The following is an 18,681-nucleotide window of genomic DNA, read 5'->3' on the forward strand; positions in this document are numbered from 1 at the left end:
CCATAAAGAGGCAGCAGTGAAATGGTTAATGTAGACAAACGGGTCTGCTTCTAGGCCCCACGCTAGCTCTATCACTCTCCTAATGTGCCATAGCAATGGACTGGCTAGGGGCTTTGAACTTTCAAGAGGAGGCATTGCTCTATACCTTGGCTGCAGTGATTGATTTAGAATTGTAATTTCTCTCCCATCTAGCAGACTTAATTTCCTCTCCTGTCCCTTCCTACTATTACCTTTCTGCTGTGAAAAGAGTGTTGACAAAGCACAGCTCATGCACAGTTCCTTGAGCTCACTGTCAGGTGTGTTGGAACTCCTGAGTTGTGCAGTGCCTAGAACGTTCAATGGGTCTGTCTTATTGTCTGTGAGCTCAGTTAAGAAGCAAGGGCAGACTTCCAGCTTTCTTTCCTTCCTTCCAGGTGGAGAAGGAATGTGGTCAGCTGAAGGAGCTGTATGACCGACAGGCTGAACAGCTGAGCAGAACCAGCCTGAAGCTGCAGGAGAAGACTTCTGAGAATGAGTCTGAGATCAAAAACCTGAAGGAGACCATCTTTGAGCTGGAGGACCAGGTGGAGCAGCAACGTGCTATCAAACTGCACAACAACCAGCTCATCAGTGACCTGGAGAGTAGGTGGAGCAGGCCCAGAGCCAAGGCTGAGGCACAGCCTGCAGGCGTGCAGGGAAGGGAGGGTGTCTAGAGAAATTCCCACTTTGATCAGTCTCATCAATGTAGACTGCAGTCTGCACAGGGCAGGGACTTGTGTGTTTATTGTGTGTAAAGCACTACACGTACGCGTGGCACTGTAGAAATAATAGTAATGAAAATCTCCAAACTCTCTATCCTTCAGCTGAATGGAATATTGCCCATATCCAGATGTTGGCTTTTAAACTGGGTTTATTGTCTGTCTTTGTAAAATAGTTCAATATCTGGTGATATGGGCTATATAAGAGCTAGGTGGCGGCGGTGGTGTTATGGGAATGGAAAAGTGCCACCTGCTGGCATGAGTTGCACATTTCACTTTCTAAACTTTTTATCTAGAGTTGGGAACCCCAATGAATATGTAATGTGTATACAGTCCTGTAAGCTTCCATATCTGGGACAAAGCCCAGAACATGGTTATTCAATGTAAGGCTGTTTCTGACTGTTAAATCCACTGTCTCCTAGAGAAGAGTTTGGTTCAGTAATGGCTTTTACCATGGGTATCATCAAGGACGCTGCTTCCCTCTCCCTCACCCACTCTTCACCCTGGGCATCACGTCTCTAATAGTTTTCCCCATCTTGACTATTTGCAGGTAATGTGATGAAGCTAGAAGAGCACAAGCTGAATCTGGAGAGGCAGCTGAAGGGTCTGACTAAGCAGATAAAGGTGATGATCAGATTCCTCAGCATGGTGAAGGCAGCAGCTGAGTTTTCATCTGAATGCTGGCTTTGAGCCAGGCACCACATTTCATTTCAGAAGACTCATCTCCTGGCTATCAAAATATCTTAAAAAAAAAAAAAAAAAAAAAAAAAGGCCTCCCCTACTCCCCCCATTCACTCTCAGCGGAGTTTGACTTTCTCTTTGTCTGAGAGGGAAAGTACAATCCAGGCTGATCTGATAGCAGTGTCTCTGCTTGGCTGGGCAGCACCTGGCAATACATTTATTGTTTAGAGGCATCAGTCTCTTTTCAGATCCCATAAGCCTCTGCCAGACCAGGATTAATAAACCCAAGTCTATATCTGATGCAGGCCTCTACGTCCACGTGAAGCAACATTTAACAGGCCCAGAAGATCTGCCTATTACATTAGCATCTAAGAAACACATATCCTACAAGCAAGTAATAATCCTTGGCACCCTAGGTAGCACATTACATTTCAAAGCTATGTACAAATATTAACTAACTAATATACAGAGAAAAGTTTTTAAATAACTGTGCTACTGACCATCACAACAGGCAAAGCCCATTTGCTGCTGCTGATAGAACAAGCTTGCTAAAGTTCTGTTACTGACCTAAAGAAGACGTGTTTCTGTCCAAGTGTCTGTGTTCCATATAAAAAACCATCCCAGGCCATCAGTCCACATGCAGATGTCCTACTGACATCACTAGGACATTTATGTCAAGATATGGCCCTTCGGCTCCAGCTGTGATTTCCAGAGTAAATATATGCACAAACCAAAAATGCTGGAACTGCCAACTCCACCTGATACCTGAATATCAGAGCACATCCTTTCTGCTTTATTCAATTCCTTTCTCCCCAAAGAAGGGGAAGCAGGTGTGGCAGTCAATGAGGGAGCTGAGGAATAGGACGAGTCTCCTGTAATTTGCAGTGATTTAGTCCAGGTCTCCAGGACACTTGTGCTTCTTTCTCCATGAACTTCCCCTGCTTTGGGATGGCCAGTGCTGTATAGCTGATGATGGGACATGAAGCAGGAAGGAGCTCCTCTTTCCACAGCAATATGTGCTCTCCAGTGCTATCGCAACCCTAAGATTGTTAGAGAAGTGGATAATGGTAATAAGTACTCTGCTTACTTTTTCAGATGGAAAAGGTAACACAAATTAGTGTCAGTTCTTTTTTTGGCAATCCTGTCATTACCAAATGGCACACATCTGTTGCGATCTTAGCATCATCATGAAACTCTGACACGCCACAAAAGTGATCAGTGATCACTGAGAAAGAGATTTGCAATGTGTGATGTACCCATTTCTAGTAGGGACATTCCCCACAGTGCTCAGCCCATATTTGTACTTGCCCTTTCTAGGAAGATGCAGAGGAGTGGAGGCGTTTTCAAGCTGACCTACAGACTGCAGTGGTGGTGGCCAACGATATCAAGTGTGAGGCTCAGCAGGAGCTGCGGGTGGTGAAGAGGAAGCTCCAGGAGGAAGAGGAGAAAAGTGCCAAGATGCAGAAGGAGCTGGAGGAACTGCAGGGCAGCAGCAGGTCAGTCGCTCACAAGGGCCGGGTCCTTGTCTCTATGGCAGCTAATGTGCATGCAGACGCTGCTTTGCCTCTAACTTTGCATTGACCCAGATGTGTATGTTGTCTGTTTTTAATCCCTCTGGCAGGTTTTGTCTTCTTTTAAGTTGTCTCTGGTTTTGTCTGTCTTAGGTGCTCTCCAGTTCCCCCAACTGGGCCATGAGTTTAGGCTTTGTAAGGGTTACCTAATGACTAGATGCCCTAAGGTTTTCAGCTGTTTGTGTGGATGACGATCTTTATACACAGAGGAGTATGATTAAATAAGAGTGGTCACCAATATTTATCCTGCAGCTTTGTCCTTTGGACTCTGTTGTGCAATGTATTATTGCCTCCATAACTGACTGCACAGTTGGGTTAAGCCCCTTGCTGTTTTGCAGTGACGCTAGGATGGCTGAACATATCTCATGGGACAAGCTGAAAATTAGCTGCCTATTTTGAGATGAAAACCTGGGTTGCACTGTTGTATAGGGACTTGCTGGACCTTTGCGTTGTATAGGGACTTGCTGGACCTTTGCGTTCCGCAAGTCCAGTACATGCTGACTGAATGGTTGATGAGAATATTGGGAAATCCTCACCCTGGGCAGCAAGCCCTTGATGGGGATCCCCTCTCCTGCCCCCCAGTTTTGAGCATAGTGGAATGATCTGAGTCTGATCTGCCCCACCACTTCCTCCTCCTCCTCCTCCGGCTGGTTTTGGAATGGTGTTTAAGGCCCAAAAATTAACATTTTGACCAAAACTATTTGGTGAATTCTTGTTGTATTTGCAAATAGTTTCGGATCAACTGAAACTACATTTCTTGATGAATAAACTGTTTGAAAAATTCCACCAGCTTTCCTCCCTGGCCGACTTTAGACCTTAGTCCTGTTGTAACCATGAGAGTCAAGGGAGGTCATTGGAGGTACAGAGTCTTTCAGTTCCCATCTAAAGAAAAGTAACTTTGAATGTAAAGGTACGGCAGGAGAAGGCTTGTTGGTTTCAGAAGTAGGCTGTTATCTCCCAAGGATTTGGAATGTGGCTGCATTGTTATAGCTCTCAGGGTGAGGTGGATCAGAGCCTCAGTCAAGTATGCTCCCGTTAAAACCAGATCCCTGTAATTCATACATGCAAACATTTCTAGGAGGAGAGAGTCAGACAGGCTACCATGCCTGCTGTGGGCATGATAGGAGCGTCCAGCCAAGGCAGGAAAAGAAATTTGAGTCTAAGCCAATTCCCCAATTACATGTTTTTAATTAAGAAGTCAATTCTGTGCTATGCTTTTTATATATATATAATATATATATATAAATAAGAAGCATAGCACAGAATTGCTATATATATATGGTTGTCTCTGTTCGCCTGTCTGTCTGTCTAGCTTCCTTGTTGTACTACTTTGGACATGGAACCTGAAATACATTCTGCAGTGGACAACATAAATTCTCTTCAAAAGGCAGGTGCCAAGCTGAGATTCATATCCTCACTAGTGAAAGTTTCTGCATCTGTTACCCTCTTAGTGTAATAGATTTGAATGGGGATCACTCAATGTCCCAGCATAGGTCATTGTAGCCAGAACTGCAACACAGAATGGCATGTAGGAGCCAGAGAAGCCATTCTAAATTGGACCCTAAAACAGCTGGCAGTGAAATTTTAAAACTTGTACTGACTCTTTATTAAACCAGTCCCTGAAGTCTGTGGGGCTACTGCTGCGAACTGGTGTTACATCCAAATTACCCTCACATTCCTTGGGCCACTGTTCATGCCCAGCAACACATCCTCTTCTACCTGAAATTCCTGGGGTGAACTCAATATTGCTCCAGTCAAAGTCCCCAAGGGCCACTGGCCAGAACCAACACTGAATTCTATTCCATGCAGTGACTTGTAACACATGCTAGGCACTAGCAGGACCAGTCTGGAGCATGTGACACGTAAATGAGATCTATAAAATATCCCTCACGTTTACCAATACTGAGCAGCTGTGCATTAAGCAGAATGTCAGACGATCCCCCGTGAAAGTTTCCTATCTGATTTTAAGCTCCATTGGAGAAATGCACCTTCCAAAGAGTTTGCTGCTCAAAGGTTTTTTGACAATAGCTCAGCCGTCTCTGGGGGCTCGTTGGAACCCACATCGTAAACCAAACCTCCTAAGAGATCCTGGTCGTTTTAGTATTTGCCTGTGGCTGCCTGAGTTCCTGACTCCAGCTAAGTTTGGTTTCACCTTTACGTTTTTCTAATCAGACAAAGTCATTTTTGGTTCAGGAACAGCCAAAGAACTTGCAGAAAATGCCCTGATGGGGTCATCAGAGTCCATCTGAATGAAGGTAAGAGCCTCTCAAGGGCATCTTTAACACAGAGTAACTGTCTAATTCTGTGATTAAGAATGTTGGGAGGGGGAGGGGCTGGACAATACTAAGGCAAAGAAATGGGGTGTGGAAGGGAGAAGTTCACTTAATACCCTGGCCTGAAATAAATCTTAGTACTTGTCCTAAGAAAATACCAACTGAAACATACAAGTCATAGGTTGGGATTGGAGCCTTTTCTGACATTCTACACACAGATTAATAGTCTTGCTCAGGCATAAAAAACACAAGTTTTACAATACACTGTTGCACAACTCTCTCTCATCCACTCAGAACGTCAGTTAGTGAAGGTCTAACTTCTGTTAGCTGCTTTATAGTCAGAGATGTCCGCAATGGAAAAGACCTGCTAGATTGAATCTAGTACACTCCCAAAGGAAGCAAGTGGCTGTAGGAAGTACCTTAGTTTAGTGTGGCCCGATTGACCTCCATACACACTGACATTCCAGGCCTGGTCTGTTAATGCTGTGGCTAGCAGCAGTGTAGGGGTGAGACCTCATTCTCCTCTTCACGTTGGTGAAGTTACCCTGCCAGCCCACGTGTCCTGCTGCATGCACAATGGGAGGATAATACCGTATGCCTCAAACCAATCCCATGAGAGAAACCTTTGGTCCAAGAGGGCTATGCTGAAGACCGAGCAGTTATTCCCACAATTAAAAGCCGCTTTCTAGAACAAAAGAGATCTAACCAAGTGACTGAAAGGAAGGTGAAAATGAGGATCCTAATCTCTCCCACTAATTTGCTTCTACCCTTCCTCCTGTAGCCATGTCTCAAGTGCCACAGCATGGCAGTGTTAAATGCACGATCTCCTGGAATTAAGCTTGTAATCTGTGTATTAAACCTAATGTCAGTGTGTATGTGCTGATGTGCTGCTCCTTTGTGCCTGTGTTTTGCAGCTGTTCTGTCTTACAGAGGTTTGCTCAGATCACTCTGCTCTCACTTAAAATGAGAGAAGGGGGAATTTTGGCTGGGGCCGGGTTGAGCTGTTTAGTATACTCAGCTGCTCTCCAAGGGTTTTGGGGCCAAAATGAGATTATATCCCAATCTTTTTGGTGTAAGAAACCTGAGGCCAGGTCCACCCTATAAACTGACATTAGTATAACTGCGTCCCTTAAGGGGCGTGAAAAATCCACACCCCTGAGCGACGCAGCTATGCCAACATAGCGCTGTCTCCATTGGTTCAAGTATCAGGGGGTAGCCGTGTTAGTCTGTATCCGCAAAAAGAACAAGGAGTCCGGTGGCACCTTAAAGACTATCAGATTTATTTGGGCATAAGCTTTCGTGGGTAAAAAAACTCACTTCTTCAGATGCATGGAGTGAAAGTTACAGATGCAGGCATTCTATAATGACACATGAAGAGAAGGGAGGACCTCCCAAGTGGAGAACCAGTGTCTCCACTGGGGGTTATGTCAGTGGGAGGGCTTCTCCCGTCGACATAGCTACCGCGTCTCAAGGAGGTGGATTATCTGCGCCGGCAGGAGAAGCTCTCCTGTCCTCATAGTAGCAGCTTCACTGAAGCACTAAAGTGGCGCAGCTGCAGCGTTTTAAGCATAGCCCTGTCCAGAAACAGAAGCCCTGACTGGAACAGAAACATGGCAGTGCCTGGGCAAGGTCCCATACACAACTTGACTCAACAGCGCACATTGATTAGTAAAGGGGAAAGCCAGGGAAATTCTCACACACACACTCTTTAAAATATGTTCCCTGGCTCTAAATGTTTCATTCCTTCAGCCAGGGGGTGTATTTTTTTGCAGTATCGTTAGCTAATCATGTCCCTGTGCCGTATTTATCTTTATGTGATTCCAAGATTAAGCAGTGACTTCCCACTCATTTCCAGAATTTCACAGCTAAAGCACTGATCAATAGAAAGCAAGAGCTGTGAGCCAGACTGACCCTTCTCCCTATTGGGTATGCATCCCAGGGGATATAAGTAGAAGTTAATTCAGTTGACTCTGTGTCTCTTCTAAGGGTATGTCTACACTGGCAGGTTTCTGCGCCACAAGTTATATCACTTTTATTAAAACGCTGTTGCATGTCCACACTGTGCTCCTTGTGACCTGGAGCGCAACCACATTAGCAGCTCTTGCCACAGCAAAGACAGCAGTGCATTGTGGTAGCTATCCCACTGTGCAACTGGCCATAGGGTGCTTTGGGAAGGGTTTGCAATGCCTCAAGAGGCCGGCACAGCATCACATGATGCATTTCCCAATCCCATTGTTCCAGGGGCATCCTACTACATTGCCAGCTGCTTTTCAACTGAAAGGGGACCGGGGGGGAGGGGGAGGGGGGGGAGAAGAGTGTGTGACAGGAATTAATTGTGTGTGTGTGTGTGTGTGTGTGTGTGGAGGGGGGGAGAGACAGTGTGTTTTTGGGGACAGTGTGTCCTCATGCTGTCTTGTAAGTTCAGACAGTGGCAGGAAGCAACCAGTCCTGAGGCAGGGGGAGAGGGAAACCCCAACATCAGCCCCTGCCTCCCTCCCTGGGCTCTCTGCACAGCAATCTCTCTCTCTCACACATACACAGACACCTGCCCCTGTGTTCGACAGCAAGAGCATTCCACGTTAATGGTTTGCTTTGTGTCCCAGAGCAGATCAGCACAGCACGCAAGGGCTGTCAGAAATGGTGCTTTGAAAGGGGAGGGGCGCCTGTCTCCAGGGCAGCAGAGTTCAAAACAATGAGCAGAGCGGTCACTAGAGGCATTATGGGACAGCTCCGGAGGCCAATTACAGCACAGAAAGCAATCAAGTGTCTACACTGGCAGTAGAGCGCTGGAGCCTTTGCACAAATACCCGTTAGACTCTTGTCAAGGCGGTTTTTTTTACAGCGCTGCAACTGAGAAGTTTCTGCGCACAAAGTGGCTTGGCAGTGTGGACACAGCTGCAGTTTGAGCGCAAAAAGCTGCTTTACTGCGCAGAAACTTGCCAGTGTAGACAAGCCCTAACTTTTATCAATGCCCCAAGTCAGCAGTATCCCAAGTGAGCAGTGAGTGTATGTGTGTCAGTGCATAGCAGACATTACCTCCTCCTCAGTTTTCTGCACCATTTATCCTGTCCCGCCCCAAAGGAGCTCTTTCCTGGGGAATCTGGTGACTGCATTTTATTGTCCTGTCTACGCCAGCATCTGTGCATTGAAGGAGACTGCATGAGGGGAAATGCCATAGAGTATACCTGGTGGAGGAGCAGCCTCTTGACTGCCATATGGCAAATCAGTCTCTGCTAAGGAGGTAGATGTAAGTTTGGTCCCAAAAGCATAATCAGTGTTCTGGCTGCTCCTTTGTTTAGTGGCAGTGGGCTGGTTTGGGTAAAACAGGGACAACTTCATTTTTGAACTGTTGTATTGTTTTATATAACTCCTCCCCCATGTTTGTCTCTGTCTCCACAGGTGCCCAATCTCTGCCAGCTAGCACAGTCCTGGAGGGATGCAAAGCCAGGCCTGATCTTGCCATGACAGTGACACCTCAGACAATGCCTTCAGCCTGAAAAGGGAAGTTTCAATTGGAAAAAGCACCTCAGTCCGAAGAGCTAGATGATTACTGCCCTCAAAAAGTCCAGAGCACTACAAAGTGTGAATGCAATTCAGATACACCTTTCCCCATGAGCAGTAGCTTGACCCAAAGGAGCCTGGCCCTTTGATTTCAACAGGTTGCTCTCTTCTGATGCATCTTTGAGGTGGAAACAGTTTTGAATCCATTTAAACCAATTGAAAAGAATCTTGGAAACCAGAACCCTTGGGATTGATCACAGGGATTTGGGGACTGAACCTATCCATTGACTGTAGTGAGGGATGGCTGCTTTTGCAATCATACATTTAAAAGTTTTGTAAAAAAAGAGTTGTGTGTGGGTGTAGAGAGACACAGTGGGTGAGGTAATAGCTTTTCTTAGACCAACTTCTGTTGATGGGAGAGACAAGCTTTTGAGCTACCCACAGCTCTTCTTTAGATCTGGGAAAGGTACTTGGGGCTTGTCTACACCTGAAATGCTACAATGGCAGGAGGGGTTCTCCTGTCAGTGTCGTTAATCCACTTCCTGGAAAGGCAGTAGCTAGGTTGGCTACACCAGTGGGTAGGTCACTTTACCTATCTCACTCGGGGGTGGATTTTTCACACCCGAGTGACCATAGCTGGATTGACTTAACTTTTGAGTGTAGACCTGACCTCAGAGTGCTGCAGTTAAAGAGGAGGTGGAACAGATTGTTTAGGGTAAGGTGTTAACACATGTTTTAAAAGACCATTCAAAGTGAAGTAGCCAGTTAACACCTCTGCTGTCAAAGAACAAAAAAGGAGGATAGGTGGGTTGTACTAAGCCATACATCCAGTGTCTTTATTCAGTCTGTGGTTTTTAGTGTCTAGCAAAGATATGAATTTAAGCTCCCAGGCTCATCTTTTGAAGGTGTTGTTCAGGTTTCCTTTAAGGATGAGAACTTAGAGGTCAGATATGGAGTGATTACTTTGTGAAAAGTGTTTGCCCACGGGTGATACAGTGTTTTTATCATTTTGTGTGTGGGTGTGTAAGGGCTTGTCTACACTGGCATTTTACCGTACTGCAACTTTCTCGCTCGGGGTGTGAAAAAACACCCCCCTGAGTGCAGCAAGTTTCAGCGCGGTAAAGTGCCAGTGTAGACAGCGCACCAGCGCTGGACGCTATTCCCCTCGTGGAGGTGGGTTTTTTAGCACGCTCTCTCCCAGCGCCATGCCGTGACTACACAAGCCACGTGAAAGCACTGCAATGGCAGTGCTTTAACGTTGCCAGTGAAGACATGCCCTAAGATGTAACATGTTATGCACACACATTATGTACTATATATAACTTTATATGCATATATATTTTCTAATGATTCTGGGTTTTGCATGTGGGTGTGAGAGCCAAGTGTAGATTACATATGAAAATTAGGTTGCTGCTTATTCAGTATAAACTGCCTGGGTGTTTGAGGTTTTTGATGCAGCATTGACAATGGCCTCACCACTAGGTGGCAGCAACTGACTCGTGTCAGAGAAGTTTGAAAGACGCTGGCTGCAGCATATCCTCCTGTAGATTTCTATTCTGTCAGATCAGGTGCAGCCACATCCATGGGGAAAAAAATAGCTGCTTGTCCTGGACTGCAAGCAGAGGGATCAGAAGGAAAAGCAACGGATGTTCTCCTAAAGGAAAGTCGTTCCCATCCTCTTAAACTCAGGTGAAGTATATGGTCAGGAGAATTTGCTTAGTGTCTTCAGTTGTCAGGAAGGACACTGGGAAAGCTTTCCTGGATACCAAGGAGAAACTGAGAAGACAATCAGAGATCACTCCCTTGTGGGACTGGAGGTTCACATTTTGGCTCTATGGTCTCCATTCCTTCCTTGGTTGAGAAGACCTAGCAGGGCCATGGCCTCTGGGCAGCAGATTCTATGAATGCTAAGAGCTCTCGTGACTTTGGCATGGCCCATGCCACTCTGCCATGTTACATAGGTGTACGTGCACTTGTGTTGCCTCTCTTTATTATCTGTGCTGGCAATTGTTCAGTGTTTTTTTTATATGTTTAAAAAAATACATGAAGTGCAAAATAAATGTGTAATTGTCCAGAAGTGTCTGCTGCCTGCTCCTGGTCTCTTTTCTGTTCTGCGTATCAGCAGCTGTGTGTGCTTCTTCTTTGTCTCCCTTGCAACTGAGGAAGAGTCACAAGTCACTTTGTAACCACAATGCCAGGAACTGCAGCAAAGGAAACCCTGAGATCTCTCAGGCAGCAGAATAGTTACCCCCAACAGAGCTGCTCAGTCTGCTTTAAAAAGAAGGAACCTCGGAGTTCAGAAATGTACAAACAACACAGTCCCACATTATTGCTGCGGCTTTCCCCAAACATATCTAGCCTGCCTAATCCCATAGTCAACATGCTAGCCACAGCAAGGCTAGCGTGTTGGCACCTTTCTGACTCGCTATTATTCATGTAATCCAGACCTGAAGAACAAACACGGTGACCAGCTGTTGCCAGTGAGCTTTCCTCTAATGCTTCAAGTATCTCACCCTCCTGGGGAATCAAGTGAAGTGCTGTAAAACCGCTCACGTTCGAACTCCCCCACAGCTGAATAGTTCCTGCTTCCTTCTGGAGCTGCCGCACTCCAGTGGTGGTAACTGTAGAACATTTCATCCCAGGTTTTCAAGCAAAGCAATAGCGGTAGGTTGCATTTTGTTCAAATTCCCTCCTCTCTGTGCAAGGGCTTAGTTAATATGGCTCGGACTGTCCAACAAGTCTTTTGTAAATGAATTTTGCGCACTGGGAGTTGTTGTTTGGCTCTTAAGCTATGGCTTGGCATTAATCATGCTGGGTCATGTTCTCATGCCATCTTTCTGAATTCATTTGCTCTTGTGAGTTGCACTTCTACCTCCTTAAACTTAAAGGCTTGAAAAGTCTGTGACTTCTGTTTGCCAACAAGGGTTTGGAGTATTATTATTTATATTACTATATTGCCGAGCAGCCCCAGACATGGCTCAGGACCCCATTGTGCTAGGCCCTGCACAGGCACTGAACAAAAAGACAATCCCTGCCCCAAACATGCTACAGTCGAAGTGTAAGACAAGATGGACACAGGCAGATGGGGGGGGGGGGGGGTACAAGGAAACAATGAGACATGGTCAGCATGATAGGCAATGGTCTCTGCACACCAACAGCCTAATAATTGTAGACATCCCTGGAAAGAGGAGTTTTGAAGAGGGATCTGAAGAAGGGCAATGAAGTGTCTTTGTGGGTGTTTATACAGAGCTCTTTCCAAGCAGGAGGGGAGTGTGGGAGAAAGCACAAAGGTGCTTTTTTGGAAATGTAACAAGTGAGTGATTGAGGCTGACATCATGAGCCAATCAGAAGGAGGAGCTGACCTCTCCATACTGAACAAGAAATTATAGGAGCCCGTCTCTTTCTCTCCCCCCCCAACCCCCATTTTATTAATTTTTGTCTTCAAAACTGAAAAGCAGTGAGCAAGTCAAACCAGGATGGCCTGTGTGACGTGGGTTAGAGAAAGCCGTTCCCAAGCACCATGGTGAGATTTCCAGCTGGGGAGACCTCACCATCGCGGCATGGTGATATTTAGTCATCCTAGAAACTTATTTCAGGGCATGTTTAGAGGCTAAGATCACAAAGTGTTCAAGCAAAATCAGACCAGGTGGCAGCTTAGATATCTATCCAGTTGAAATGATAATGTATTGAGGTGTGATGTCTCAGCAGACTTCCTGGGATATGAGCCATGGGATAATGTATTTCATATTTAATCTCATTCTGGAAATGTTTATGCAACCAGAAGATTCACTAGCTCAACTCAGGGGATGAGGACTTCAGCCCTGCTCTGACTTGCATCCTGATCCATGAGATAAGGCTTAGGCAAGCCAATAGGGCTCTCCTATTGATGGCCCTCACCCCTTAACATGTGTTTATCACTTCATATGTTTCCTTTTTCCCCTGGGTAGAATCTACAGCGAGCTCCCATAGCTCAGATGGGGCTTTGGCTCACTGAGCCATACCCTTGGCTTGGCTTTACCCTCAAGCTTTATTAACTTGCCCAGAGCTGTGTGTACATACTGGCTTTCCTAACTCTAACATTAAGCCGCAAACCTCACATTCTCTTTCTACCTTGGAGATCATGCAGACTGCATAATGGTCTCGTTTATTACTTCCTTACAGAGAAATGCATTGAAATGGTTGGTTGACCCATTCCTACGAGGCATCCTGCGGCGGAAGTCCATGCTTTCCCCCATGTTTCATTAGCTGCAGGACTCCTTTTAGCCTTTGTGTTTTCTTACAAATGAAGTCCAGATGCTGCTGCCTGTTGACTTGTTGTTTGTGTTTAATGAAGCCGCGAGGGGTCTGGGGGTGGGAGAGGATTTAGGACTAATCATCAAAACACTGGATCCCTCAGAGCTAAGTGAATCTCATCCAGCTTTTCCTTTCCTACTCCTTGGATTAGCTGGAGAATGGAATGAAATGGCTTTTCTCAAGCCATCTGCCTCCGCAGGCTTCTCCTGGCTCACAGGGAGCCTGAATGAATTAGCAAAGAAGTAGCCAGTGTCTGCTTACAGACAGCACCTCCTTGAGCATGGCCAGAAATAGAAGCATGAATCACTCTTTTTGCTGTCATTCATTGACACCCCCCTAACCCCCTTGCATTTTGTAGAAACAACTGATTCAAAAAGGAAAATAAAATAAAAAGATTGACCCCTATTTTTAGCCCAGCAGGAATTGTGCAGCCCTGTAGGCACTTTCTCCAGGGAGTTCTGGCTCCATTCTTGTGCTGAATTCATAGTTCTTTTCTTGTTTGCATAGCTCTCTATTCCCAGCCCACTTCTTCCTGGGGGAAGCAGTGGTGCCCTGGGACCTGCAGATCAGTCCGCTTAGCTTCAACAGCTAATAAATCATGAAAACAATGCAATAGACTCTGTTTGTAAATAACTGGCCTCAGCCAGCTTTTCTGAAACATAAGTTAGTTGTCTGAGGTCAAAGCTGGCCTGGGGGGTAGGGCTGCCAAGAATGTATAGTCCGCTCCTGGGCAACCCCCAGTTAGATGAATAGATTATAAAACCAGAAGAGGCTATTTTTATCATCTAGTTTGGCTTCCTGCGTAACACAAGCCATAGGACTTCCTTGGATTAATTTCTGTTTCAAGTCCAATAGCTGTGGTTGAACTAGAGCGTATCTTTTAGAAAAACATCCAATCTTGGTTTAAAATGTCCAGTGATTGAGACTCTACCACAGCCATTGATGGGTTGTTCCAATAGTCAATTACCCCCACTGTTTAAAAAAAAAAAAGGAAAAATTGTGCATTTCTAGTCTGTCTAGCTTTAACTTCCAACCATTGGATCTTATTATACCTTTCTCTGCTAGACTGAAGAGCCTTCTATTGTCGTATTTCTGTTCCCCATGTCGATGAACAAATCAACCTGTAACCTTCTCTTTGATAAGCTAAGTAGATTGAGTTCCTTGAGTGTCTCACTATAAGGCACTTTAATCATTCTCTTGGCTCTTCTCTGAACCTTCTCCAATTTATTAACATCCTTTTGAATTGTGGACACTAGAATGGAACACAATTTTCCAGTAGCTGTCACACCAGTGCCAAACATAGAGGTAAAATAACCTCTTCACTCCTACTTTAATATTCCCTTGTTTATATTTTCACGGATCACATTTGCCCTTTTAGCCACAGCATTGCACTGGTAGCTAATGTTCAGCTGATTATCGACCATTATCGCCAAGTCTTTTTCAGAGTCTCTGCTTCCCAGGATAGAGTCCCCTATCCTGTAAGTACCCACTTACCAAATGATCCAGATTGCTCTATATCTCTGACCTGTCCTCTTCATTACTGACCATTCCCTCTGTCTTTGTGTCACTGCAAGCTTTGTCAGTCATGATTTTATTTTCTGTGAGGTCATTCATAAAAGTGTCGAATAGTATAGGGCCAAGCACTGATCCCTACGGGAGACCTCTCTAGAAACGTACCTGCTTGAGGATGATTCCCAATTTACAATTACATTTTTGAAATGTATCAGCCAGGTTTTAGTACATTTACTGGTGATTTTGTATCATTCTGGTTTCTTAATTAAAATATTGTGTGGTACCAAGTCACATGCCTTACAGAAGTATGTGTATTATTACATCAACACTATTACCTTTATGAACCAAACTTATAATCTCATAAAAAAAGACATCTATTTCCCATAAAGGCATGTTGATTGCCATTAATTATAGTATCCTCCTTTAATTCTTTATTAATCGAGTTCCATATCAGCCACTCCATTATGTTGCTAGTTTGAAAGAGGACTAATTAATCGGCAACATTTCGGGAGATGGTATATTTGGATGTACGTTAGGATCGTGGGGGTGTACAAGACAGAAAAGGACATATTTGTTGGAGGTTTTTCAGAATTGGGGGGGGGGGGGGGGAGTTCAGTCCTGGGTCTTTAAGGCCTCTGAAGCCCACCAGAGGTGGAGGTTGCTAGGCAGTTGCTAGGCTACAACAGCCTGATATTCTTTCCATATGGGAAGGACCCAAAATTAGTATCTATAGATGAGGATATGAGGACTCAAGAAAGGTAGTCATGAGTATAGAGCTTTCAACACAGGACTGAATGTCAGGAAATTCCAACTTTGTCATCGACTCACTGTGACCCAGGGCAAGTCACTTAACTTCTCTGGTATCAGAGGGGTAGCCGTGTTAGTCTGAATCTGTAAAAAGCAACAAAGGGTCCTGTGGCACCTTTAAGACTAACAGAAGTATTGGGAGCATAAGCTTTCGTGGGTAAGAACCTCACTTCTTCAGATGCAAGAAGTGAGGTTCTTACCCACGAAAGCTTATGCTCCCAATACTTCTGTTAGTCTTAAAGGTGCCACAGGACCCTCTGTTGCTTTTAACTTCTCTGTACCTTGAATTCCTTACCTGTGAATGGGGATGATATTTCTTGACCTCCCAGGGGGTTTGTGAGGCTTATTGCTGGGCGCTTTGAAGAAGAAAAGAGCCTAAGCATTATTATAATGGGAGAGTACATGATGAGGCCTTACAGGAGAAGGTACTTGTGCCTTAGGAAGTTCCTTTCTGTAGAGTGAATATTTTCTTGTGCTTCCTGTTGCCTCTGACTTTGTTCTGGTTTCTACTGTTCAGGCTGACAACTGAGGAGGTGAATTCTGTAGAAGCAGATACCACCAACCGCTGGCAAGGAGTCTGTGTCAGCAGGGCATCACCCACTCCCTCAGAGTCTGCAGCTACTGTCAAGTCACTCATCAAGTCATTTGACTTGGGATGCTCAGGTACTCCAGCCCTGCACTCTGGGATAGGATAGTTTTTTCTTTTTTAATTAAAATTTCAAATAGTTAAGCTTCAGCTGGCAAACACTAATTCTTCTTACATCTGCTGCCTCCATCTTGCATCCCAGTGGATATTGGTTTTAGCAGTGCTACAGAACATAAGAACTGCCAGACGGGGTCAGACCAATGGTCCATCTAGCTCAGTATCCTGTCTTCAAACAGTGACCAGTGCCAGCTGCTTCAGAGGGAATGAAGAGAACAGGATAATTTTGAGTGATTCATCCCCTGTTGTCCAGTCCCAGTTTCTGGCAGTTGGAGTTTTAAGGACACCTGGCACGTGCGGTAGCGTCCTTCACTATCTTGTCTAATAGCCATTGACGGACCATCGTCCATGAATTTATCTAATTCTTTTTTGAACCCAGTTACACTTTTGGCCTTCACAACATCCCCTGGTTGACTGTGCATTGTGTGAAGTAGTCCTTTCTTACATTTGTTTTAAACCAGTTGCCTATTAATTTAATTGGGTGACTTGGTTCTCGTGTTTATGTGAAGCAATAAATAACACTTCCCTATTCACTCTTTCCACACCATTCATGATTTTGTAGACCTCTATCATGCTCCCCTCCCCCAATCACCTCTTCTAAGGTTTTCTCCAACTGATGCTAAAGTACATAGAAATGGATTGAATGCCATCAGGTCCTTGTTCAGACATGAGTGGTGGGAGAGGAGGGGGAAAAGAACATCGTGACCTCTTTTTTTCAGACTGGTCTGAAATATAAATGTTTCCTTCCCTTCTTGCAGGGAGCACTGGGCAGAGTATCACGGTTCACAAGGTCCCCAGGAGCCCTCTGAGTGGAATTCCAGTGAGGACAGCCCCAGCAGCCGCTGTCTCCCCCATGCAGGTACCAGAAGATCTTTCCTCTATTCAGGATTGGGCTGGGTAGTTGCAGGGTTTCCTGCACCATGACATGGCTGTAGCCAGGGAAAGGGGAAATGCATGTGTTTATTTTCTGTGGAAGATCAAATGCTGGAGTTCTAACAGGGTACAGGGATCAAAGTGAGCTCCCGTTTTATCTCCTGGATGAAGGTCCCACGGGGCGGGTGTGAACTCTTTGGAATCCACTTCAGAACTTTAATCAGCATTGACCAGGAAAGTTACGTTTTGATCATTTAGAGTGAGTTAAGATGAACCTCAAACTCAACCAGGTATTTAGCATGTGTGTTAGGGAAGGGTAGTGAGAAGAAAAATGGTAAATGTTCCTGAGGAAGTATGCCCCAAGATACCAAATCAGCCTGTAGCTATTCAGGGCTGATGATGGTTGCTATGTTTTGATTTTTCTCCCAGAATGTAACTCTTCTGGAATGTGGTGCTTCTGATGTCACTGCATCAGCCAATTAACATTCTGTTGGTAACTTTCAGTGCTGTGATGTGACATTACCAGAAATACTGCCTCTGGGAATGATGGGAAAGCAGACACAGTGGCATTTCACTGATTATGGTGGTAGCATGCATACCATATTATCACTAGCCTCTATCGCTATATGCTATCTGTCCACTCGCATCATTTGCCTTTTTGGACCTGTTTGGCCAGTCATTGTTCTAGGCACAGAAATAGTCCTGAAAGCTCTCCTGCGAGCATGTAAAGCATTTAGAGACCTCTAATGGGCACTTGTAGAGACGGCTTTAAGAACTGGCTCTTTACTGAGGTGTGAATGCAGAACAAGTATAAAATAATTATCCACCTCAAGCCAGTTAGCCCCACTTTTACCAACCAATTGAAGTCCATCAGCTTTGCCCAGCCCAAGAAGAGATAGAATGTGCCCTTGAGAATTGGATAAGGCCTGGTATTGTGTACTTACTTGAAATGATGCTGCCTCTGGCAGGACACTTCTGAGAGTATCAATTCAAGACAAATTGCTTAGAGCAGGGCAGTTATAGCCCAAGGCTGGGGTTTTTCCACTTTTAAGGCACGGCAAACCAGCCAGCCAGAGAGGACTTTGGTTTTACCCCACTGGCTAACCATAAGTCATACAAGCAATTCCCTTAGACACTCCAGTTTCCCAGTATCACCACCAGTGCCACTTGTTATGGGAACGAATGGTTATGAAAACCAGTACCCCAGTAAAAGAAAAAAGGTTCTCCCGATCCCAAAGGACCAAGCCCCAGACCCAGGTCAATATATAAATCAGATCTTACGCACAAATCACGCTGTTGCCAATCTTTTAGAATCTAAAGGTTTATTAATAAAAGGAAAGAAATATATATGAGAGCTAAAGTTGGTTAAATGGAATCAATTACATACAGTACTGGTCAAGTTCTTGGTTCAGGCTTGTAGCAGTGACGGAATAAACTGCAGGTTCAAATCAAGTCTCTGGAATACATCCACAGCTGGGATGGGTCATTCGGGCCTTTGTTCAGAGCTTCAGTTTGTAGCAAGGTTCCTCCAGTGGTCAGAAGCAGTATTGAAGACAAAATGGAGGCGTTTCCATGGCCTTTTATATTTTCTCCCTGTGGAAAGACACCCCTTTGTTCTGACTGTGGAAAATCACAGCAAGATGGAGTTTGGAGTCACATGGGCAAGTCACATGTCCATGCATGACTCAGTTATTTGCAGGCGGACACCATTGTTTACATGTTAGTTTGAA

General features: G+C 45.0%; 1 protein-coding gene across 1 annotated transcript in view; it reads left to right on the forward strand.

Moving 5' to 3' along the window:
* Window positions 1–18,681, forward strand: part of SPECC1 (sperm antigen with calponin homology and coiled-coil domains 1) — a 120,254-nt gene that overhangs the window by 58,897 nt on the left and 42,676 nt on the right. The window contains exons 4-8 of the mRNA XM_065418134.1: window positions 414–621; window positions 1,288–1,361; window positions 2,736–2,914; window positions 15,893–16,038; window positions 16,837–16,937. Coding sequence (XP_065274206.1) covers window positions 414–621; window positions 1,288–1,361; window positions 2,736–2,914; window positions 15,893–16,038; window positions 16,837–16,937 — 708 coding nt within the window. The remainder of the gene's footprint in view (window positions 1–413; window positions 622–1,287; window positions 1,362–2,735; window positions 2,915–15,892; window positions 16,039–16,836; window positions 16,938–18,681) is intronic.

Source organism: Emys orbicularis, chromosome 17 (assembly GCF_028017835.1).
Source record: "Emys orbicularis isolate rEmyOrb1 chromosome 17, rEmyOrb1.hap1, whole genome shotgun sequence".
NCBI lineage: Eukaryota > Metazoa > Chordata > Testudines > Emydidae > Emys > Emys orbicularis.